Raw genomic sequence first — 24,900 nt, forward strand, 5'->3', positions numbered from 1 at the left:
TAATCTGTATTATGCAAAAGTGAGGGTTAAATACAATAGATAACCAAGCAGCCATGGCTTGCTCTCATGCACTTTCTCTCTCTCTTTTTTTTTTTTAATAAAAGCAGCAGACACTAAAACCTTTAAAGAACATTTTTATTCTTATCTAATGTCTAGGGGGCAAGTACAATAAAACAGCACATTACCCAATTCCACACGACTCAGCATGTGTTTTTTAACTTAGAAACTGTAATGAAAGGCCATGGTGCTTCACAAAGTGGTTATACTCTGTGGATATCAGAAATGAAAAACTGAAATGTCACATTGCTAGTGAATATTGCCAGCACAAATTCACCAGCATAATGTAAGCAGGCATGACCCAGGGCAGATTACAGATTGCAGTGAATTTGGGAGTTCCTTTGCTGAGATCCAGAGGGATTCCTGAAACTTCATGGGACATCTTCAAATGTAGCACAGGACTTTATTCCCAGTTCTGCTATTCAGTAACTTATTGAGATGGAAAGAGCCAAAGATGTGCAGTTAGATAAAATGTAGTCCTCTGGAAAGTCCATATTTACTTCAGCTGCCAAACAACGAAGGCTGGTCCCATGTATTGATCCTTGCAGGAGCTCAGCATTTGGTGTTGTCATGAGTTAACACCTCAGTCAAAGCTGATATTCTCATTAATGGCTGCTGCTGAAGTGTACGTATGTTTTTTGTTTCATGTCTGAATAGTATTGCCTACAAAAGTGAAGACAAAACCCTGGGAGCCTGCTTTTGCATGTTCGTATCCTCAATTTGTGATAGGACACTTCTGGGCTTTGGGAGCTACAAAGCTCACTCCTTCCCAACCCAAAGGTCATATTTGTCTCTTGATGAAACAGTCATTAAGCCAGTCTGTTGAGTTCAGACTTATCCTTTACATCTTTCTGATGGCTCTTCTTTTCATTTTTCTGTTTGTATCTCATGTGAAAAAACACACTCCCTAGAATGAAACCTGAAAAACAGAGAGCGCTCATCAGTAAAGGGAAGAGAAGACTTTCTGAAAAGGTATTTTGGCAAAGGATCTGACACCCACAATGTAACATCCATACTGCTTTACCTCTTGAACAGAAGCAAATGGCTTTGGGGAATGACCATGCAGTGTTGGACCAACAGCGTGTTCAGGGACCCAGGGTACTGGTGGGCAGGATCAGGTGCCTCAGGGCTCAGGAGACTTCCCCCAAAGGAGAACTTCTCCTCTAGGATCTGACCAGATGGCAAAGTGTCTTTTTTAGACCACCTCCCTTTGAGCAGTGATTTGTCATGATTGTCTTGAATCGTAATCCCTGTTCTTTTTTTCCCAATAGAATGGCAATTCTGTCACAGCAAAGCTGAGACTACTGACAGCAAAATTGTTCTTCAGGAACTCCTTGGTATCTGTTAGGAATAGCTAATGGACCCCAGAGATTTGTGGTCCTATGCCCAAGAATGACTGAGATTTTCTTCTGGCCTGGATTAGAAGTGTTTGTACCCTTTGTCATCACTTGTCATATCTAATCTAAGGTGTCTAGATGTCTTCATATGCATATATACATATATATATGTACATATACACATCAAATATGCATACTATATGTGTATATACATGTTTGATCTTTTTAAATCATGATGGGCTTGTATGTAAATTTATTTCCTCTTTATCAGTGCTAGATTATCACTTCCAACATCTCTTGGAACTAGTTGCTCTAGTTGCTTTACTAGAGTACATAGGAGTGCTCAGCTACTCCCTTTCCCTATTCATTGCTCTGAGTATCTGTTCTCTAGTTGTTCTTATTTTATATTCATGTTTGTGGTATCTGAGTAGTTAATCAAGGAACATGCCTAGTATCTGCCACACGATATTTATTCTTCCACCCTCTTCTCAGTGGGAGAAATACCTTCCAGGAGAGAGACAGTTTGTCTTAATGAAAGAGTTTCTCCCATCAGAATGGCTTGTCTGAGGGTTTGGGGTGTATTTTTTGTTTTGTTGTATTTTGTTTTCCAGTATATATGCTCTGTGTTTCTTTTAAAGAAAGTAAGACTACAGAGGATCCTTGCTCTTGGAATGAAAGGTGCTGAGGTCTGAGAGAGTCCTTAGCTCATGTGAGAATTCATTCTGGTGTCAGACAGTCTGAGCTTCAAGGCCAAACTTAATATTTGTAATCTCCCCAGGTTTCATAAAATCTTTAGATACTTCTCATTGTTTTTTCCTTGCTCATCTCATTAAAACCATCTGAGAGGCTATCATCTAATTTTGCCTTTACAGTGAAAAAAAACTTGCTATTGAAAAAACCTGCATATTCATTTCAGTAATTCTTTTTAAAATCCTGTATGAGCTACAAACAGTGTTTTTTAAAAGTCATAAAGCAATAGCAACTTTTACTGTGCTCTCTGAAGCTGACCAGCTCTCTTGTAGTGAAAACATTTTTGGTCAGTTATCCAACAAAATTTTCACTTAAAGGTGGCGCTATACTAAGTGAGGGATCAGACTAAAGCATTGTGCAGAAATAAGTGCTATGAGAAGCTTGAACACAGGTGATGATGCAGTTTGAGGGGTTTCTCTGTCAATCGCATGGTCTGAGTATGACTTCTTCCATTTTAAGTCCTTTGAAAATTTTTTTTTCCTCTTTTTATCTTCAAAAGACAAACACATATGTGTCACATGCATCAGCACTTTCTCTTGCTTTAGGGGTTTGTGTATTACAAAAGAAACTCAACACAGAGCTTTGGTTTTGTCTTTTTAGGTACTGAACTTGTTCTTGGGGGCTCGTTCTCTCTTCTTTTAGAATTGAAGTAATGGTAACTTACATAAGTTCTTGGGTTTTTTCCCTTTTATCCTCTAATTCAATGTGACTCTTTTGAATACGTGGTCTGTAACGTATTTAATTCCGCTTCTTTGATTTTCTCCATGGGTCTTTCACACTCCCTCTCCTCTCTACAGCTGAGTCACAGTTTCCCAGTCTGGCTCTTGTGACCATAACATTCAAAAATCAAACAGAACTGAGCACTGAATTCTTCTTGCTCTTCATTTCCTAGGAGACTAGATCCCATCAACAATCATCCTCACTACTTTTGCACTTAACATTGATAAAGAGAATACTGAAGGAGCTAGAGGATATTATGGCAGGACCCCTCTTGATCATCTACCAAAGGTCTTGGGAGTCTGGGGAGGTCCCTGCTGACTGGAAGCTAGCCAATGTTATTCCAGTCTACAAAAAGGGTGCGAGGGAAGACCTGGGGAACTACAGACCTGTTAGTCTAACCTCGGTTCCTGGAAAAATTATGGAAAAAATCATACTGGGTACTATTGAAAGGCATTTAAAGAGCAATGCAATCATCTGGCACCGTCAACATGGGTTCACAAAGGGAAAGTCCTGTTTAACTCATTTGATGTCCTTCTATGATAAGGTCACCCACCTCGTGGATGAAGGGAAGGTGGTAGATGTAGTTTTTCTGGATTTTAATAAGGCTTTTGATACCGTCCCTCACAGCATCCTTCTGGACAAGTTGTCCAGCTGTGGGACGAGCAGGTTAACTGTGTGCTGGGCGAAGAACTGGCTGATGGGCAGAGCTCAAAGGGTTGCAGTGAATGGGGCTACATCTGGCTGGTGACCTGTCACCAGTAGTGTTCCTCAGGGCTCAATTGCAGGGCCAGTTCTGTTCAATATATTTATCAATAATCTGGATGCAGGATTTGAATGCACCATTAGCAGGTTTGCTGATGATACCAAACTGGGGGGTGCTGCTGACTCTCTTGAGGGACGAGAGGCCTTGCAGAAGGATCTAGATAGATTGGAGCATTGGACAATGATTAATGGGATGAAATTTAACAAGTCAAAATGCCAGATTCTGCACCCAGGACAGAGTAATGCCAAGCACAAGTATAAACTGGGAGAGGAGTGGCGGGAGATCAGCCCTGCAGAGAGGGATCTGGGGGTGCTGGTCGATGGCAGGCTCAGTTTGAGTCAGCAGTGTGCCGTGGCAGCCAAGAGGGCAAACCGCATCCTGGGGTGCATCAAACACAGCATAACCAGCCGGTCAAAAGAGGCAATTATCCCACTGGACACAGCGTTGGTGCGGCCTCACCTTGCGTAGTGTATGCACTTCTGGGCCCCACAATTTAAGAAGGATGTGAAGGTCCTTGAATGTGTCCAGAGGAGGGCAACAAAGCTGTGAAAGGGCTGGAAGGAATGTCCTGTGAGGTGCAGCTAAGGACTTTGGGTTTGTCTAGTTTGGAGAAAAGGAGGCTGAGGGGTGACATCATTGCTCTCTACAGCTTCCTGAGGAGGGGAGGTGGAAAGGGAGGTGCTGATCTCTTCTCACTGGTATCCAGGGATAGGATGCATGGGAATGGTTCAAAGCTGCGCCAGGGGAGGTTTAGATTTGACATTAGGAAGCATTTCTTTACCAAGAGGGTGGTCAAACACTGGAACAGGCTTCCTAGAGAGGTGGTTGATGCCCCAACCCTGTCAGTGTTTAAGAGGCATTTGGACAATGCCCTTAATAACATGCTTGAACTTTTGGCCAGCCCTGAAGTGGTCAGGCAGTTAAACTAGATGATTGTTGTAGGTCCCTTCCAATTGGAACTATTCTATTCTATTCTATTCTATTCTATTCTATTCTATTCTATTCTATTCTATTCCCAAGAAAGATTTTGTCTTGTTTTGGAAAAAGTTTTAAGCTACTTGTTGAAGTTGCATCAGCTAATGCCTATAAGAACATAATACTGTTCACTGCTGCTTAACAATATAACTGTACTTTGTTCCTGTAAATGTCAGTTTCCCACAGATCAGAGCAATTCTCCATATGAAAAATGGAAACCTACAAAGCTGAAATAGGTGAATAAAATCATAATTGTAAGCTATGGGTGCAGACATTGTAAGCATGACATCCCTGGATACTTCACTGTTTTCACTATAATCTGGAAGCCCAAGACAAGGCTCCAGTCGCTTCCCTGACAGGCAAAAGGTAGTAGATAGCAATGAACTGACAATATGCTACAAGTGCAGCATCTACTTCTGTCACAGCTGCTTGCTGTACCATTGTACATTGATGCAGAAGCACAGGCCAAAGAAAGCTATTCCTATGAACAAAAACTTACAAGTTTGCAGCAATCACGATACACAGTCATGAGATCTTCCCTCTTTTGCACATTCTGCAACATTCATGACATCGCTTCACCCAGCAAGTGAATAAGTGTCAGAAATGCAGAGGCACCATCATATCTCGGAGACCTGGCTTCATATCAATCAAGAAAAAGTGACCTACCAATGATCAGCAGGACCCCAATAAGAATCCCAATTGCCTGGCCAGTGCTTGGCCAGGAGTGCTCACGCTGTACTTCAATAAAACACGACTTTTCACTTGAACACTTGCAGATGTTTACTGCAAAAAGAAATGCCATGAGGTTAATGAGAAGTTCAGTAGTCCAGTTTGATTATTCATAAATGTAACTGTTGTCTTGAAATGAATAGTTCTGAGCATAGCATACCTTCAAGATTTACTTTTCTTTCCAAAGGTGGTTTTCCATTGTCATTAATTATTACTGGAACATTATACACCTTCTCTTCGAAGTTAGCATGTTTCGGAGAAAGGTAAGCATGAGTAGCTGTAAGTAGGAAATGGGACACTCATGTCAGCACAAGAAAGAAATTTAGCTCACCATTCATACCAGCGGTAAATGCACTTTTTTAAGGCTGCTTTGCATATAATGGTAGTTCCTGTTTCCCCCCAATGTGTTCCCAGGTCTCATTGGTTTGCAAACATTAAGTCAAAAGGGACTGTCTAAATGCTTAGTCTGGCCTTCAGCATAATATGGTCAGAGAATTTCCTTCCTAATTTCTACAGCAGGCCAAATCTAACCTTGGGTAGTGCTACACTGATAGCATCAAATCTAAACCAAGAATAACACCCCATACTCATAGAAGCCTTAAGCAACTTAAATTGTTCCCAAGATAACTTACTAGGACAGACCATCTTTCTAGTGCACTTGCACTGTCACATCTAAGACTCTTTAAAACCTGGAAAAGCAAGACTATGACAGCTGTTGGGATCAGACCAAAGGTCTATCGATGTTGGTATTTTGTCTCTAGAATAAGTGGAGACTACAATAAAAAAGCAAGCATGTATTTTATTTTCTCCTAATGCTCTCCCAGCCTTCAACCATTTTCAGCTCAGGGACTTCTCGAGTGAGATGCAATTTCTTGCTTTGAACTTGTAGAAACTTTCTACATACAGAACACCCTGTGGCAACAAGTTCTACAGTTAACTACCTCCTCCTTCTATCTGCACTGGAAATAACTCTCATAAGCTTCATTTGAGGCTCCCAGGTTTGTGTACTGGAAGAGAGGGCAAACGATGAACCTCTGGCCACCCTGACCATAGCATTCATGATTTTATAGACCTCTATTGTATTTTTTTCCCTACTCTCTTCCAAGCTAAAAAGTAGTACCTTACTTTGCTGCTTCCATACTCTTTCTTATATCAGGCTACTCCATAACTCTGATTGTCATTGTCACCCTGTCTGAGCCTGTTTCCAGTTCTACTGCATCTTTTTGGAGATGGAGACACCGGGGTTCAAGATTTGAACAAACCATGGATTTATACAGGGGCATAACGAGTTTCTCTGATTTCTTCTCTGGTCTTTTCCTAGTAATTCCCAATATTTGATCTGCGTTTCTGAACACTACTGATAATTTGATCTCACATTTTCATGGAACTGCTTACAGGTCTCACTCCTGGCTTGTAATGGCCAGCTCAGTACCCATGATTTCAAATGTGAATTTGGGAGTCTGGGGTCCATCTAAATCTGCCATTTTATTGTTCAACCAACTCCGCCTTGCAAGGATGTTCTGCAATTCTTCACACTTGGTTCCTACTCAAATAACTTCGTATAATGAGTAAACTTTGCCTCCTTACTGCACACACATATGTATTGACCTACACAGGTCCCAGCTAAAAACTCTTTGGAAAACCACACATGAACTCCCTTCACTGCAAGAGCTGACCATTACTCCAACTCCTGAATTTTAAATTATTATTTATCCTTTCAAAACTTGTCCCTTTCACATTGTGGCAAGCCACTTTCTTTAGTGGGACATTTCATCAAACCTCTTTCAGGAGTTCAGACAGGCTCTATTGCCAAAGCACTCATCCATGTGCTTACTGACCCCTTTCAAAGAGCTCCAGTTGGTTTGTGAGGCAAGACTTCCCTTCGCATATGAAATGTCAAAATAGACAGTTTGCAAACTGCTCTATTTCTTTAGCAGAAGTGATTTGTATACATTAAGCACACAGTACATTTTATTCTTACATGTTTCTTCTCTCATAAGTACTAGTGAAATTTTAGCTTGCAACATACTAGATGTCATCTCTTGAAAAAAATAATTAATGACTTAGGTGTTCAAATAAATACATGCCAAAATGCGTGTAATTTCTCAACAACCTATTTTTTTTTTTTCTACATGGAATACTGGATATGCAATAGTAGGAATGAAAAGGAATTCAATATTTCTTTATATTTCCCACAGTACTTAGAGAGTCCCATATCATTATAAGAATAGCTTTATTAACTTACCATTGATTTTTGAGATTTCCCAATTATTTCTTGTATTCATATCATCCATGAGAGAAAAAGTAAATGTTGAATAATACCACTGTTCATCAGCATCAGCAGCTTGAATGAAAACTTTCTCTCCTCCACGGAGCGGGTGGCAGAAGAAAGGAGGATAATCCATAGCTAACAGTGGAGGGTTGTCATTCACATCACCTAAGTGTAGTATCAAGGTTGTTTTGGATTTCTGAGCTGCATTTTCTGTAGAGTTTAACAGAATGCAAAGTTACACGCACATCTGGGACTTACACGCCGGGTTGTTGCACTTGCAGCTATTGTATAGGTACACCATCAGGCAGGCAGCAGGAGGTATTCTGTTTGCAGGTTGCAGAGGCAAGGTCTCAGGAGGTCCTGAGAGATTTATGGTAGCTGCCACCACTTTTTAAAAAGTATGGTTTATTTACCCCAACTCTTGCTAACTACAGAACACTAGCAAGTGAAAGGAGGTAGATAGACCATCGTATCTAGTAAGCGGTCACATCCAAGGTGACCAGTGCTCTTTGGAGCACTCTTTTAAGCATGAAACTCCTTACGTTTCCCACCTCTCCTCTATATATAGGAAATGAAAGTCAATATTCTGCCTTGGGGCCAAGGCAAGGGGCCCAAGAAGAGCTTTCAGAGCCCTGTCATTTCTCCAGCCTGTTCCTGCCAGAACAACCCCACTCCATCTCGGTGCTCAAGGAAGCACTCCTTTTTTCTGACATACAGGAACTTCATCTTTACCCATACCCCCAAAACAATGGCCAGCATTATTGTTTATCTGTGTTTAATAAGGGAAATGTAGATTTGTACCTCATTCAATCAGATATAGTCCAGAGTTTTTAACTCCTATTAAATGTAAATCATGTAATGAAATCTCCCCAAATGGACTATTTGAAAGATTCTGATGGCTGGAACTAGGAGCCCTAATGTATTTCAGACTAACTAGTGTATTAGTTTTATTCATAATAAAATGAAATTCTATACAAGGTTGCAAGTTACTCTCCACATATGTTTTCAGGAAGCCTAAACATACCTACAATAAAGACTAAAATCTTTATAGCTATAGAGGAAAAAAGTGGCAGAAAATGTTGATGCTGAAATGAAGAAATTCTAACCTTCTCTATATGCCATGTGCCTCAAGCAAATATAACAACGTATGATAGCTAACTTCATGAAAGCTATTTTAATCCTCATTATCTACAACATTAAGATTTCTTTAAAGAAAGTTAAATTCTTAAGAAATACATACTTCTCAGGATACACCACATGTTCCTGTACTTTTCATAGGTTTAGTCATGGGAAGTATGATAATTCCTCATAAAACAGTAAGGGCAGGGGAGTCCTCTGTGTGTATATGTAGTTGTTTCATCACTTACTTAGCTCTGATGCAACAACCTCAACTGTGTATGTTCCTTGTTGTTCTCGATCCAAAGTGGAAGCAGTGTATACCTGCCCAGTGGCTGAATTAATCCTCAGCCATTTCCTCACGTCACCTTCTAAGGAGTATCTTTGGAAAGAAATAGGAAAAAAATCACATATACAATTCCAAATCAGGAGAAAATGCTGACAAAGCAGATACTTCTTTTTTGATTTTAGGCAAGCGTCTTGATTGCAATTGTACTCAAAGAGAGGGTTCTTGGGAGAGTACCAATACTACAGCCATCCAGGAGAGACAGACAGAGGAAGGGAGGCCAAAATCTTTGACAATAAGAGTGAAAGCAGAACCATGGGAATGCCACGACTCCTCCAGCCTATGTACTGCAACTCTACCTTCTTCCTAACTGGGAAACCTGGGATGTTCATGAGCTTTTGGTCCAAAAGTGCACTCTGTCTGAACCCCATGTCCCTCTCCATCGCATCTCCCATGTCTTGGTTTTGATGGGGGTGCAAGCCAAAGGCTGGGGGCAGAGGGAGAAGTGCAGCCAGGCACCCTTTTTTGGATCAGCAAGGGGCCAGGATCCCGAGATGGACTACAGTGGATATCTGCTGCCAGTCTGGAGCAACCTGTAACTACCATCAGGGCAGCCTTGGAACAGAGAGTGCTTTAAACATCACTACATAATGGTCTTTATATTATTGTTTAAAAAAACCCCAAGGTCTCTGGGTATTTACTTATACAAATTTAACCACGAACATATGACCCACTTAAAGCACAGGCATTTGCTTGAGTAGATGTGACCTGACCTTCTCATTCAACGTTTTTGTTCTTTCTGTACCCCTTGCATTAAAAACAGCATGCTGACATGTTTGTACATCTTTTACTTTTTATACTTTTTATTTTATGTCCTTTAACCTATTTTTTAGGAGAAATGTGGTTTATGTATATATGAATTCCTGTCATCTGTCTCTGTCAGCATCCCCCAGAGCTTCTGGACTGTGTGGCTCACTTTCAAACCAGTTTGACAGAAGGCCAAACATGCTAAGTTCCCAAAAGTTAGGGGAAAGTAGAAAGCCAGATGAGAAACCTCTGGGAATAAAAATCCACGGGAGGCCTAACAGTCATATTCTGCAACCCCATTAACTACTCAGTGTTTTGCTGAATTTTAGTTAAATTTAAAGGATTGTTTGTTTTGGGTTGATCTGCTCAGCATCCCAGCTGGGAATCCTGCAGCAAGAGCCACAAATAATTCTTCTATCTGACTCTACTGTGTAAGGTACATTTACACCATGCAACGCAGCACTTTGCATAGATCCCTGAGCTGGCAGAGACTCAAGGTGACTTGGTCATACAACATGGCGTTGGGCCACCGAATGAGACAGTTTGAGGTTTTGCATCCCACTCACAAGCATAGGAGTTGTCTTGCACAGAACTTTGCATCCACAGTGGAAGCAGGCATATCGTCTTTGGCAGTTGGAAAAGAAAATAAATTAATTGTCTATTATAGACTTGAGTTTCAGTACAGGTTGTGTGTTTTGGTGGAGAAAAAGCCCCGTGCAGTTTCCTGTGCAGCATGACAAGCAGCTACTGTCCGACTGGTTCCTAGAGGTACGCAGTATATGCTTCATTCATCTGTTAAAGGCATTATGGATCTGGAAACCCTGTTATTCTCAGACCAGCTCAGCCTTTTTCCTGGAGACATATACTGGCCTTCTTTCCTTTTAGTTTCCTGGTTCAAGGGCCCCAATGGCTGATGCTGGTCGCAGCATAGAGAGAAAGCTGGTTAGAAAAGCAATGCCCAGCAGTCTGCTACAGCTGGGTCACCGGCTACCACCCCACCTTGTACTAGGAGATAAGACTTTGGTAAAAAAGTCTTTTCCTGCATGCCAAATATTGGGCATGGTTTCCTTGTACCTCTTCTGGAACAACTTTTAAAATCCTAAATTCAATAAATAAACCATGGTCACTCTTTTTTACCGTACAGTATCCCCCTCAGGATCATAGGCCTCTACCGTCATGACCAGGGTATTGGCAGGAATGTCTTCAGACACTTCTGCTTTGTAAACTGTCTTGCGGAAAACAGGAGGCTCGTCCACATTTGTTACGAAGACTTTAAACAAGGTAAGGGAGCTTGAGTTGTACTGCACGCCTGGCACCAACGGTTCGGGGTTTGTGGCGCTGATCACCAGGTTGTACACTGAAGCTGCTTCAAAGTCAAGAGTCTGGATAAATTAGAAAAAAAGGTGCTTTAAGCAATGGCCCCGCTGCCGTGGGGAGCTCCTATGGGAAACCACAAAGCCCCAGCTCTTCTCAAGGAGAAGATTGCATCCCAGATACAGATGAAATAAGGGAGAGCTGTCAGGAGCAAAATGACACTAGGAACGGTCAATTTAAATGAAACCATATGCCCATTTGGAGGCCTCCTTGGCAACTGCATTTTCTAATAATGTTGCCACCTGCCTGACTAAGTTTAATAACTATATCCTGTTTATAGCAATAGGATTTATAGCTCTGTACGAGAAGGCCTTGGGTGACCTCCAGGTGACAAAAGTTGTGTGAGGGTTGTTACACCACAGAGTTTCTCACAATTACCTCCTTGGGAAAAAATGACACTGAGGTTGAGCCTGAAAACGGTCCATGAAACGCTGCATCTGCCTGCCCTTGGCCCAGCCAGCGACAGGTGAACTGGATGCAAACAACGTGTCACCCCTTGGAAAATGAGTGATAGGTTTTCTGGACCCATAGTTCAAGCGCCTTCGAGAAGGCTAATTTCAAAGGGAGAGCACTTTTGCTATTGAAATTCATGGATGCAGTGGAAAGTGTTCCTTATATTCCTGTCTCCAGCATTCAACATATGAGATGTATCACCCACTGCAGTATGCGCTGACCTTGGCTTTGTCACGGTTAATGTTTGCCTCAGCAGGAACAAATTGCCTCTCCATCCTGACATCGAGACATGCTGGTCTCACTTGCACCTCCCATTGCAAAAGCCACTGATGGCCCAGGGCACCAGCAGGGAGGAAGATCTGCCCTGTGATAGCCCACCACCACAACCACAGCCCATGAAAGTATTTAGCTGGCTTTCTCTTTTCCAGGAACACTGCTGTGAAATCACTCAAATAATGCCTTTTTTTTTCTTTATGGTGCATAAAGACCTACTTCATTGGCCAGAGCCTGCTCTGCTGGAGAAGGGGCCAGCAGCAGAGCCAGCGGAGGGAGCTGCTGATGGCGATGGGTGGGTAGGGCACAGCAAAGGCAGGAGTATAGGTGTGCCTGAGCATTGCACAGGCACAGCGCCTGAGCCCAAGAGTGGGGCCTCCTGCAGTCTGCACCATGCTTAGGGTGTCCTCACCCTCACCAGCCAACCCCCACCTCTGCAAATCATCACCAGGGCAGTTACTGTTTATGACATATATATATATATATATATATATAAAGGAGAAGAACAAACCCATCTATTCACCTTGTTAATCTTGACGAATCCTCGGTTTGTTTCAGAATCTGTCTCTATGATGAACGTGTTGTTTGGATCTCCTTCCTTCACTTGGTAAATGATGTAGGAGCTCCCTGTGGCAGGCTCGTCTCCATCGGTAGCTTGAATTTCTAATATTACTGTTCCTACCGGGAGACTTTCTGCAACAGTCACGTTGTGATACTGAGGAGAGAGAGATCATTGAAACGTGACACACCAAGCACCATCTGCAGAAAAAAACCTGAGCGCTACAACAAGCTTGTGACCCACAAGGACAGGTGTATTTGAACCCACAGCGCCTGTGTGAGGGAGGGATGCAGTGGGTGCACTTCACAGCAGAGACACAACCAGGTTAGAGAGATGTACAAAAGCATTAGTGAAGTGCCTTGCAGCAGTACAGGTGAGCTACCTCGCTGCCCAGGGGAACCCAGACCTGCAATATAGGCACTAGAGCATATGCAAAGCTGCTATATCCCCCTTTTTAGCATACATTTATCAAAGGTGATGGGATATCTGTCAGTGGGTAAGCTACTAGCGTAGCAACAGTCCCAAACCTTTACCTCCTCCATTGAAACCACTCCACATTCATGCAATGCTCAGAGCAGTACATCTCCTTTGTACCCAGTGAGCACCCTAGCCACTGACTGTTAAATATTTAATTGCTCCATGCAGCACAGGCTGTTGCCACATTAGCAGCCCAGCTCCATTTACTCTGTTTGATGTGTGCCCTGACCCAGCAGTGTCATCTTGAGACCAGATCCTGGACTGAGACCTTGAGGTGAGAAGCTCAACCGCCTGCTATGTAGGCACCTAGTCTGCATGTGTCTAAGCTCCCTCTATCATCAACAGAGAGCTGGGCAATGCAGTCAGCAAAGTCCAAAAACCAACACAGCTTCCCCAAAAGGACACCTACACCTGATGGGCCAGACAGCTCTCCTGAGCCCATGGCCTGCGTTGCCTACAAGTATGGTGGGAGGTTAGACACCTGAATGTAGACACTCCAGCCACTGCAGTGTCTGCAGGGAGGCTTGGGCCAGCAGGCAGAAATCACAGAAGGTCTGCAGGTCTCTCTGCCAGATGCCAGCAGCTCCACCAGAGGAACAGGCAAGAGCCTGACACCCATTCTGGAATCAAGGGCCAGCAGGTATGCGTTTGGGCATGGATCACTGGACCACTATTTCTGGTTAAAGCAAATAGAGCCTTTGGTTTCCATTCACCTTCTGGCTTTTCCGGATAAGTTAATATTGTGTTTGGAAGGGAACCCAGGAGATGTTAGCTTTTTTCCATTTAGCTATTTTAATTAATTTTAAAGCCTTTTCTTCCCCCTTTCCCTCCAGAACTTACATTTCTGGAATAAACTGCTTTAATAGAATCATTTCTTTCTTTACACATAGTTTTCCACTGAGCAAATTACCTTGTATTTCACAATTAACTATGAGTCAGTCCCACTACTCACTGTCTAGATAGAGCTTGTAGGCAGGCTTTGCAGCAATACCTTGTATTTATTTTCACTAGTGGATTGCTCTGTTACTTGTTCTGTAAATGGTAAGTTTCCCATTAACATACTATAGACATTGAACATATGCTCAAACATTTGTCAAAAGTTATTGGGACATCAAAAATGGCATTAAAAATACTCACATCTGATTTTTCAAAGATGGGAATCCGATCATTGATGTCGATGACATATATTTGCACGTCACAGATTGTTTGGAATACTGCATGGAAAGGGAACAAACAATGTCACGGCAACCCTTCTGCCGAAAATAACTTTCCTCCAAAAGGGTTCACTCTGAGCAAAAGTGATCACTGCCAAACTGCTCAATCCAAGCAAAGTCCTGCTGTTGTAAGAAGCACTTGATCTCCAGTATCTCTTAGTCAGTGTCAACCTCACTCTCCATCTTACTATTCACCTTCCCAATTTCTTCAGCATTGTCCCATCCTGTTTCATTTCCCTCACTTTTTTAACCACATCCCTTTACCAGGACAATGATAACTATGAATTGTGTTAGCTTTCTCAATATCTCTTCTGCATGTCAAAAAGTAAGCCCAGGTTGTTATGTTACCTTGTCCTCTTGGTGGGCCATCAAGCAGCACCCTCATTTTCATTACAGCCAGACTTAAACTTCAGATCTATGTAAATCTAAGTGCTACCTGAGCAGGGGTACCCATAGCAATGGGGGTTTGTGATTTTAAAAGCATACTCTGTCTGGTAGTGTGCTATTCATATGTAGATGGATTTTAGTGTTTTGTGGATGTGCTTCATGAGCTGAAAGTTAAGGAATATTCTAGACAAACCTATTTGGATGGAATTCAAATAAGCATCCAGAACAAATCACCAGCTTCTCCCTCTGCAAGTGATGTTATCTGCAAGTCATCTGCCTAAGTGATGTTATTTCATTTACAGACATGTCACACTGCTTTCTTTACATGCCAGTTCCTCCATCCACAAGTTTTGCCTGACTATAAGCACTCCAGCACAAAGCTTTAAGCTTTAGTATGGAGTTTGATTTCCTTTCCATTCAGTGAACCACAAAGGACTCCTGGGAACTTACATAATGGACAAGATTCTTTTTGAAGATTAATTTCAGCTCTTAATCCTTTAAAATATATTATCTGGACTCTGAGCAGCTGTCTTTAATTTCTTGATTTTTTTCAGTGGGTCCCTTTGAAAGATTTTGAAAGGGGGAAAACCACAATCATGATCTCTTCTTTTTTTTCCCCCTGTGGAAGGAAATCTCTTACTGGAGTACTTGTTAACAAGCTTCCCAATTTATCCACACTCTGCCCTAGAGCTGGTTTCCTTCCATACTTGCATTATGAATCATGATTAACCTCCCTGCATCTCGAGAACAAGGCAGTACCATGCCAGAGCAAGCCAGCTCTCAGTGCTGCTGCCTGTCCAGTGAATCCTCCAGGTCTCCTCTCATCCCTTGGACACTGAGCACAGGGGATACAAGTGTGGACAAAATTATTCTGATGTATAACAGCAGGCAATACATACCTGCATCTGTCACCAGCACCTTCAAGGAATAGTTGGATGCAATGCGCCTGTTTAATGAACGGCTAGTTAACTGCAAAATCCCAGTTTCTTGCTGAATAAAGAACAGATTACTTGCAGGAACAGCAGGAACCTGACTTCCAATTTTGAACTGCAGGCGAGAGTTAAGGGTGCCCTCCTCATCCATGTCTGTAGCTAACAGGGTGCCAATGTTACTTCCTGTGGCAGAGGAGAGACCAGAGTCAGTCAGATAATGCAGTGGTCCTATTCCTCCACAGAGGTACGCACTGACAACAGTGATACCAATGCAAAGAGTAGAGGGGCAATAAAAATACAACTGCGTGGAAAACACTGCAATGGACACAATCATGTGACTTCTGGGAGATTTTACTTTAGCATCCCAACCAGCTGTTTTGGGCTTGGGGCAGTTCAAAAGGACTGGGCTACATGTTTTTATCAGAAAAAGTGACTGTAGCAGCAGACACTTCAGCCTTGAAACCAAATAACTGATGTGAAGACTTGATGTGAAATTTCAGTAATGGTCCATTGAAGTCAAAGGCATTATGCTGGAGGAGCATCTGGATGGGGGAAAACAGGCTCATGCCACTTTCAGAGCAGTATTTCTTGTATTAGTAATAAAAGGGGTGGTTTTGTTTTTACGTTCTAAGCAGTTGTCCAAAACTGTGGTTGTGGGAAAATGCAATTTTATATTTTAAATGGAACAGCATTTTTTAAGTAGGGGTCTTGGGTCTGTCCTTCTCAGTTTATTAAATTCCTTTCCACATGAATTATTGAAGTGAAAACAATAGGGCTATCTGCACAGGAAAACATTTCTCTAGGAGAGCTACATTTTACTGTTTGGGATCAGAATTTCTAGCTTTATTTGCACGCAGCTGGAAACAGTAACAGGACTAGAATGATATGTATAAATGAGTAGAAGCTGTTTTCTTACCTTCATCTTCATTTTCTTGAACTTCAATTACAGTGAGGGCCTGCTGGCACACAGGGGGATTGTCATTAATGTCTTCCACAATAACATGAATTTGCAGAGGCTTGTCCACCAGTTCTCCCTTGTTATCTTTTGTGACCACAAAGAAAGAATACTGCAATAAGAATATCGAGAGTATATGTGTTGAATGTCCACTGTGACAATATTTTGCATTTAGATGTGTAACTATGGGAGTGTTCTATGCAAATGAAATATCCTCTCTTATGTTTGTTGAGTATTTTCACTCTGTTTAATTCAAAACTCTTCCATCACCCCTTAGTGCCTAAGGTCTGTGTTCTCGAAAGAACTTAAAAGTCCTGAATACTTCACTACACTGTGAACTTGCTCTTGCAAAAATTCAAGAAAAGCAGGAATATCTCATTTTTGTCACTTTGCAAATTCATCTGTCACATACCGAGATAGGATTCCTTCAGCATATGTGATCTCTGGCCTATTCTGTGCCCAAATTTCCTCCAAGACCAGAAGGGGACAGAGGGTTTTCTGTCTAAAAGACCCCCAGATGGGGAACTTCAGGGTAATTTGACAGTTGCAACTGCAAGATAAACTCTGCTTCTGCTGTGGAGAGATCCCTGAGGTCCCTGGGATCTGGAGTAGATCTGAAACATCCAAATCTCCTGCCCTCCACAAATGCCACTAACTCTTGCTCATGCACCTACAATCTTGCAATGGTTAGTCCATGTTGTACATTATACATACGCTGTGGGCAGTGATTGCTACTGCCAGACCTATGTAGAAATGTTGTAAGCTACCAAACTGAAGGCTATTTACAGTGTAGTAGATGAATGTGCTTTCATATCTATCAAGTCATTCCCAAACAGAAATTACAAGAAACAAAGCTTTTCTTTCTTTTTTTCCCATCTGTCCTTTCTAGTGAGCTTTCTCGTATTTACTCCCACACGAATAATCAGCTTCCTGCTATGGTCTCTCCCATTGGTGAGGTTTTATGTGTTTACTTACAGTATCCTTTTCTTCCCTGTCCAGTGGGTCAGTCACATAAATAACCCCATTCTGATCGATGGAAAATGGGAGCCTGGGCAGCTTTTCTTTTTCAAAAAGGTCATAAATTACATCTGGCTCATTTGAATGCACCTAAAAACACAAAAATAAGTCAGGATAGGAAGTCAGAAGTGTAGACTGAGATTTAACAGAGATCATTTCTGGACCACAAACAGAAAAGACTGCATTCCTGTTAGCTTCATAAACCAGAAAATTAACAGTTTGGCAGGCTTTTGGGACGAGCTGCAGAAAACCAGGCTGATAATCCACCTCTGCTCTCTGAGGTGTTGTGGTGAAGCCATTTTCCCTCAGCTTCTCCAGCTGTCCAGGTGGGTTATGACACTTATCTTTTTATGGAAGGGTTTTGGGATGTGGAGCTAAATGGTGATACATGAGAAGAAAGCATTATATGTATTTGAATGTCTTGACACTAATTTATTTCATCTCCTGACACTGTCTATTCTTGCTGTTGTTTTGGTTTATTTAATTCAGAAATGTGGAACAACAAAGCAAATACCCAGTACCTATCTGCACATACGTGTGTGCATGCTCTTTACATGCATCAAAGCCTGTCATGAAGGATCTTTAGTGGGCTGCTTCAGATTTAATGTAGTTAACAGACCGCCAAATTAATGAAGGAGTCAGTATTACTCTTTATGTTTTATACTATATAACAGCAACTGCATTTCATTTTCCCCTAGGCAGAATCAACATGTCATTGGCTGCCACGTGAAATTTATATACAAGTGACGCCAGAATGGGAGCACTGTTGCATTTTAGTTTTTCTTCCACCTGTTTTCACTCTGGACTTCCTTGGGCTGTCACTGAGGCCAGTGGGAACAGCACCGAGTCAGTTACTCTTGCAAACAGGATCCGAGGAATCCTGCCATGTCCAAGGGATGACAGCATTGGGGGTATCAGTGCCAAGGCATTTTTCAAAAAGTCAAACATTTCTGAAAGGCTGCTGGCTTGTTAGTTAATATTTACTGATGTATGTATCACTATCGGTCTGCAGTTATTGGCAAAATATTTTGCATTTGCACTGTGAAAAAAGGAATACTGTGGGAATGCAGGATGCTGAAGGAGGGCATTTCAGTCCTTCCTAGGTACTTTTGATATAGCAGGTGTGCTGTGTCACACAAAACTGGTCACAGCAGATGTCCCTGAGTGCAGGGGACTGCCCACAGCAGGGTTGCAGTGGAGCTAGTCCCCTGCCAGGCTCTTCTGAGGATGGAAGAAGCTAACCTCAAAATAACAGGTCAGCTCTTGGTTTGCCCAAGGCCTGGAGGGCCCGTGGTGTTAGAGCAAGTCTGGAAGTGCTCAAAGAAACCCATCGTGAGAGAAGAGTGGCACCTCCGCAGAGGAACCCAACTACCACATGTCTATCTGGGAGCTCCCTTGGGCTGTCTCAAGAGCTTTATCTTTCATATTGTGCCAAATAGCATTGTAAAGCACCTTTTATCTTCCAGTCACTATGCTGTAACAAAATTCTCCAAATGTTTCCTCTATCTATGGGATATTCTCACACACAGGTGGTGCTAAAAGCCTCTCCAAACTGAAGGGCAAAGTCCAGTCACTCTAATGTTTGTATTGACTGTGTCTCCATCATCTTCAAACCATTAACTTTCATACCAACAGTAAGTTAATGACACCTGCACTAAAGATAATTTCCAAAGGATACCAGATAAAAAATAACTGGGAGGTGCCAAAGTCCTTCTGAAGAGCCTAGTGTTGAATGCAGTGGAGACACCTTCACAGTTAGCTGGGAGAAAACAACTCTGTGGCACCAAGGAGAGGTGCCAAGGGCCCTACCTGGCTGATGTTGACAGGGTAGATCTGGGTTGAGTTTTCTTGGATGCGGATGGTGGGGGGAGCTTTCCACAGGCTCTCCTTCACAGTGATGATCACATCAGCACTGCTGGTGAAAGCATTCATTGTCATCCCTGCCATGTCCTTCACGGTGACAACGAGTGTGAAGGTGTCCTGCTTTTGAGGATCTAAGTAATAAGAGCCTAGAGACAGAGCAAAGAGCCAAGTGAAATGAAGCAGAGGCTGTGGAGATGGTTCATCTGCCCATTGCCTCCTACATGCCCTATGCTTCTTCATATGCTCCTTCCTTAGATGGACCTCTGTGGCAAATCTCAGCAAGCTGGTTCCTCTGGCTGTTCTGAACAATGCAGAACAGCATCATGTGGACGTAATCGTACGAGACCTCTGTGCTGTGGTTTCGTGTTGTGCAGATGCATCACTGAACAGCCCTCAATCCAGTTAGGCATTTGTTCAGCCCAGCAGAAAAGATGGGGTTTTTAAATCATTGCAGTTTAGTTGGGGTCACATGGCCAGCTGAGTTTTCTCTGCATTTTTCATGTTACTGCTTTGGGGTTTCTAAATTTCAAGGAAGAGAATTAATCTCAAGATACGATTCCGCATAGTCCTGAGGGACAGAGGATATACCTTCTATTCTTAATGTACTTTTAGATCCCAATCTCCATTTCTGCTAACTTCCCTTGGATTTGGTGGGACACAAAGAAAGTTCCCCAAAACCAGGGCCTCAGTGGAGTATGTCCCACTCACTACATTTATTCAGAATTTAATATCAGAGCTGTGTTGTTCTTTCATTCCTATGTACACCCAGGAACACATGCTTGCTTTTTGACAAACGAGAATCTTTTTACATACCCGTTATACTTGGTGAGATTGCTCCAGTTACATTATTGATCTGGAAAAGCATTTCTGTATAAGGGTTGGGAAAATGATGGAGAATGCTGTACGTCAGCTGTGCATGGGGAGTTGTAGGGTCATCGCGGTCAGTGGCGTGGACGTGCATGAAGGGCTTGCCTGTTTGGATTAGAGAAGAAACAGTCGTAAGAGGAGACTGAAACCTCAATACATAGTCCATTCCAGCAGAGCTCTCAAGCCAGGAAGGCAGCTTAAGAGGAACTGCCACCATTTCATAATGCACCTCTCATGGTAAGCCATGCTTGTGTGTGGAGGTTATGTTGCCTGTGTACCATCCCACAGGTCCCCCCTCCACCAGCTCTGCTTAGTAAGATCACAATAGATGTGAAGACCAGCTGATGAAGAAGGTGACAGAGCTAAATCAGAGAGCTATCTACCACCCAAGAGTGCCTGCACGCAGAATGTAGCTCACTAGTATCTCTCTTTAAGGCCACTTTGCAGTCCTTATACAAATCAGTTCAACCCAAACCACCTTGAGAAAAATGCCCTACAGATGTGACACTGTTATAATTAAAGGAACAATCATACAGTGAAAAAAAATATGGAAATGCATGATAACATAAGTGAATTTTTGCCTTTTGATCACCAATGCAACATTCAAAATCTTTTTGACTTGGATGCAGTTGAAGAATACAGTAAAATATTGCAGAATGGTTTTCCGAACCCATGGAGGTTTATATGCATATTCTTTAGCAAAAGTTTCTTCTTGAGTCCATAGTCACAATGATAACAGCTGGCTGAGTCCTTTGTTTCATTTCCAAGATGTGTGTCTTGAACTGCTCTTTGATACTTTCCTGATTTCTGGACTAGATCACTGCAATCCATAATCTAAGACTCTCTCCTAAATACTAAGGTTCAGCCCATGTTCTGAGAAGCATCAGTCACAGTAAACACATACTCCCTATCTACACTGGCATTTTATTTCACCGATGTGCAAAGACTTACATATTCTTAGCATTCTCTTTCTGTATAGTCTTTGGCAACCTTTAAACTTTAAACTCCTTCTAGCAAGGGGGTGGTGGGGGCGGTTCAGTGCAATGGAGAGGGCAGCAATATTTGCCTGTTAAGTGATACTTGCAAAGCAACAAGTGCTATGAAATATTTCTGATTACACTCATTCTTGTACACCACATGTGGTCACCTCTTTGCCCTTTCATTATATTTTCATGCTCGCATCCTTGTTTTGTACAATCCTGTGGGAAAGAAAACTTATCTTTTTTCAGCTTGTTGAAGTATAGCATCCACTTCCTGTTTAACTAATTTACCTAGCTTCCTATTAAGTATAATATTTAATTTTAAGACGATTACCTGGACGGGAGTTCTGCCTCACTACTCCGGTGTACTTTATCTGGTCAAATTCTGGTGGGTTGTCATTGATATCCTCCACATGTATTGTAACAGCATATGGACCTTTCACTACGTTTCCCTTTTCATCCAGACTTTCCACCTTGATTTGGAAAACGAAGGAACAGCAAAGAAATATTTTCATGTACATAAATTAAAAGACATGAATGAACATCAGGATGTCAAATGCCAAGTCATTCTTATTGTGACGCAAATCTGGTGAGAGCCATCACTGGGTGGCTCCATCTACAAGGACAAATTTACAAGGGTAGCTCACTGACAATAATTTGCCACGGTACATAATGCCAACAAAACAAAATAACCTACTCCTACTTCTGATGACACTTTTCAGAGGGCAATTTCTCACTTCCAGTCTCAGCAGACTACTTGTATGCATGCACAGCTTAGACTTTGTGCTTTTCTTTAAATAGAAATAGATACTTTCTAAAGAACAAGGAGAAAACCCAACATGATATAGCGGACTCAAGTGTGCTACTGTAAATATCAACCAGAAAAATAGGCCGGTCTAAGGGTTTGTAAATAAAACTTGATTCTTAGTTCTGATTACATTTTTGTTCCAAACAATTAATTTTCAGCCTTCTTTGACTTTAAAGCACCAAGCACATATCATGTCTGTCGGACTTTATTTTGTTTGCACATAACAAAATCATGATCAAATCATGATTATTTATGCCTAACCAAGTATCATTTTTCAGTTCTGTCATCACTTCTTGTCTGTAAAGGATTCCCTTGTTTAGGGTTAATAACTTCTGGGGCTAGAACACTGTCCTGTCTAATTCCAGTCCAAGGGTGTTTTAGACCTGAGAACATGACATCTCCTTTTCCGTTGCTAGTGTCTCAGAAAAAGACAATACCATTTTTGACACAGAATAAGAGCACAAGGCTATACTGAGACCAAAAGATCGCCTACCCACTGTCCCACTCCCAACAGTGTTTACGATGAGATCCTTATGAAGAGTATAATAGCAGGACAAGCACACAATGCTCTTTCCTCTAATAGCCTCCGACATCTGCCGAACAGCTTTCTGCTGTAATCTAACAGAGGTTAGATCTGTGCCTCTGTGTCCAAATGTCATTTGCTCACACCATTTGTCACTAAATAGATTATGATCTTCCTAAATAGATTACAGTATTTTATTTTCCCCTTCCAGCCATGGAATTCACCCTATCAGTCTTCAGGGATAACAAGTGAATCGCATTCATGGGGCCAGATTTCACTTCCAGTCAAGTGTCCTCCTCATATTAGGAGAATTAAAGGATTGGTGTTGGCATCAGGGTAACTTTTGTTTTCTCAATATAACCTTCCTGTGCTAAGGGGCATTTTCCTGTGCAAAGTCTTTCAGAACTATAAAACCATGCATCTTTCAGCAAAGCTCAATATTAAAAATAAAAAAGCTGTCTGTATACATAGACAAAAGAAAGAATTTGAAATTTCAACAGTTTTCCATTAATTTCAGGTTTACCAAAAAAAGAGTGAATATGAATAACCCTCCCTTCCTGTTTTTCACTGAGTTTTTACCTGCAGCCTGTGCACTGCTTTGGTCTCCCAGTCCAGAGACCCACTGAGGTACAGGACACCTGTCTTCGGCACAATGTCAATTATTCCGTCTTTTTCACCAGTCGCTCTGAAACTCACAGCAGGTGGCTCAGATGTGAACTAGAATGAGGAAAAATCAGAGGCAAAATCATCCTTTTTTCAGCATTTTCATCATAATTGAAATAATTTCATGCCTTTGTGTCTTTTAAAATCTATTGCCAACAGTGTGCTTGGCTGGGGGAATGATATTCCACGAGTGTGCTCAAACAAATCTGCTCTTTTCTGATCCTCAACAGAGGAGTTTTCACATTATTTCCTGAATGCTGCAGGAAATCCCAGCTGTGGTTTCTTTCCAAAGCAAACGTCTGCTTAGGACAGGGCTTTGTCTGAGCATGGGAATGGAAAAAAATGACACACATCCTCCATTTGCCTGGGAGCTGGATCTGTCCTTCTGTGGTTATGGCTTTGGGAAGAAAACCTCAGAGCTGAAGAAAAATGATGACACAAGTTACATGGAAACCCATTCTCTAGGAATGTTGATTTTATTAATCTCTGTCTTAGGATATCCTCTTAAAATGTGTTTGAGAGAAGGGGTTGTCTCCTGCTTTTTGCATGTAGACTCTTCAGTTCCCAGATAGAGGAAGTCAAAGTTAATTTCGATCCTCTCGGGGGACCGTTCTTCCCACCAACACAGATGACAACACTGCCCGTGAGGTCAGTGTGTGCAAACTATGGGGTTTTTGACTGGAGTGGATACCAAGAGACACTTGATTACCTGGTAAATGACGCGGACTCCCCCTCCTTCTGGAACAGAGAAATTCATGTCCTTCAGAGGCCCAGTTACATGCAGGTCCCCCAAATTCTGGCATAGAGCCTGAGAGAGAAAGAGAAAAGAATGGAGGAAAGCAGCTGAGGGATGTCTGTTGTCACCACACATGAACAGCAGCTCTCCATCACTGAGCTTCTTGCAAGTTATTTTGCTGTAGTGTAATGGAGGAGACTCTTGCTGGTTTGCACCGAACAACTCCGGGTTCTTTAGTGCACATCCATTTTTAAAAGTAGTGTTATCTATTAATTAATTTGAAAACAAACGTTTGGGTCCTGCCCTTTTCTAGCCACTACACATTTAAATGAGATTTGATCTACCTTCAAAAGCAAACAGAGGCACTGAAGAGCTGAATGTAGACTGAGAGCAGGAGGAAATTCTTAAAAGCATTTCTGGATCACCTCTGTGTCCCCAGCAGGACCAGCCACATCCCATCCAGGAGCCACACAGTCCTGTGGCCACAAGTGTGTTGGGAGACCCAGTGCCACACCTGGGGCTGGGGAGGAATTGGAGCTGCACCCCTAGTAATTTCCTCAGTAAATCCAAACCTTTTTTGCAAGAGAAAAAGGTGGACCTCCCCAGGTCCCCTACCCCACCACCTTCAGCACCACAGCCATCTGGGCAAAAGCCTCTTGAGCCTTGTGCCTTCACATCAATTGCATGTGAGTGCAAACCACAGCCAGAGCAAACATGTCCTGCTGATCTTTGCCTTCTACCTCATGGCAAAAATGCCATGCAAATCTGTCTTGGCCTCTGTTTTCTTCCTAATGGCAGGCAATGCCTTTGCATGGTGTTTTTTCTGGCAAATTTTTAATGAGTTTTATAACCACCCCCTCCCTAGTGCCCAAAGACCTCCAGACACACTCCTGCCCTAATGTTTCAGCGTTGTTCTTGCTTTCAAATAAAAAAAGCAAAGCAAAAATCAGCCTCCCAGAGCAGCCCTTGCACACAAGACAATTCAGCCTACGGTTCAGATAATCTAC

At 42.2% G+C, this 24,900-nt stretch overlaps 1 protein-coding gene across 1 annotated transcript; it reads right to left on the reverse strand.

Annotated features, from left to right (window-relative positions):
* Positions 1-325: 325 nt before the first annotated feature.
* On the reverse strand, positions 326-24,534 carry CDH17 (cadherin 17). Its single transcript, XM_052788240.1, has 17 exons — positions 24,517-24,534; positions 23,867-23,965; positions 23,074-23,211; positions 21,498-21,636; positions 20,130-20,288; positions 19,263-19,462; positions 17,412-17,543; positions 16,398-16,548; positions 15,449-15,664; positions 14,086-14,162; positions 12,436-12,627; positions 10,950-11,194; positions 8,971-9,101; positions 7,577-7,813; positions 5,492-5,608; positions 5,269-5,385; positions 326-976 (listed from the first exon to the last, which is right to left on the reverse strand). Exons 1-17 carry the CDS (start codon positions 24,532-24,534, stop codon positions 867-869), a joined length of 2,478 nt encoding a protein of 825 aa, XP_052644200.1. The 3' UTR covers positions 326-866.
* Positions 24,535-24,900: the final 366 nt, after the last annotated feature.

This window comes from Harpia harpyja, chromosome 5 (genome assembly GCF_026419915.1).
Source record: "Harpia harpyja isolate bHarHar1 chromosome 5, bHarHar1 primary haplotype, whole genome shotgun sequence".
In the NCBI taxonomy this organism is placed as follows: Eukaryota; Metazoa; Chordata; class Aves; order Accipitriformes; family Accipitridae; genus Harpia; species Harpia harpyja.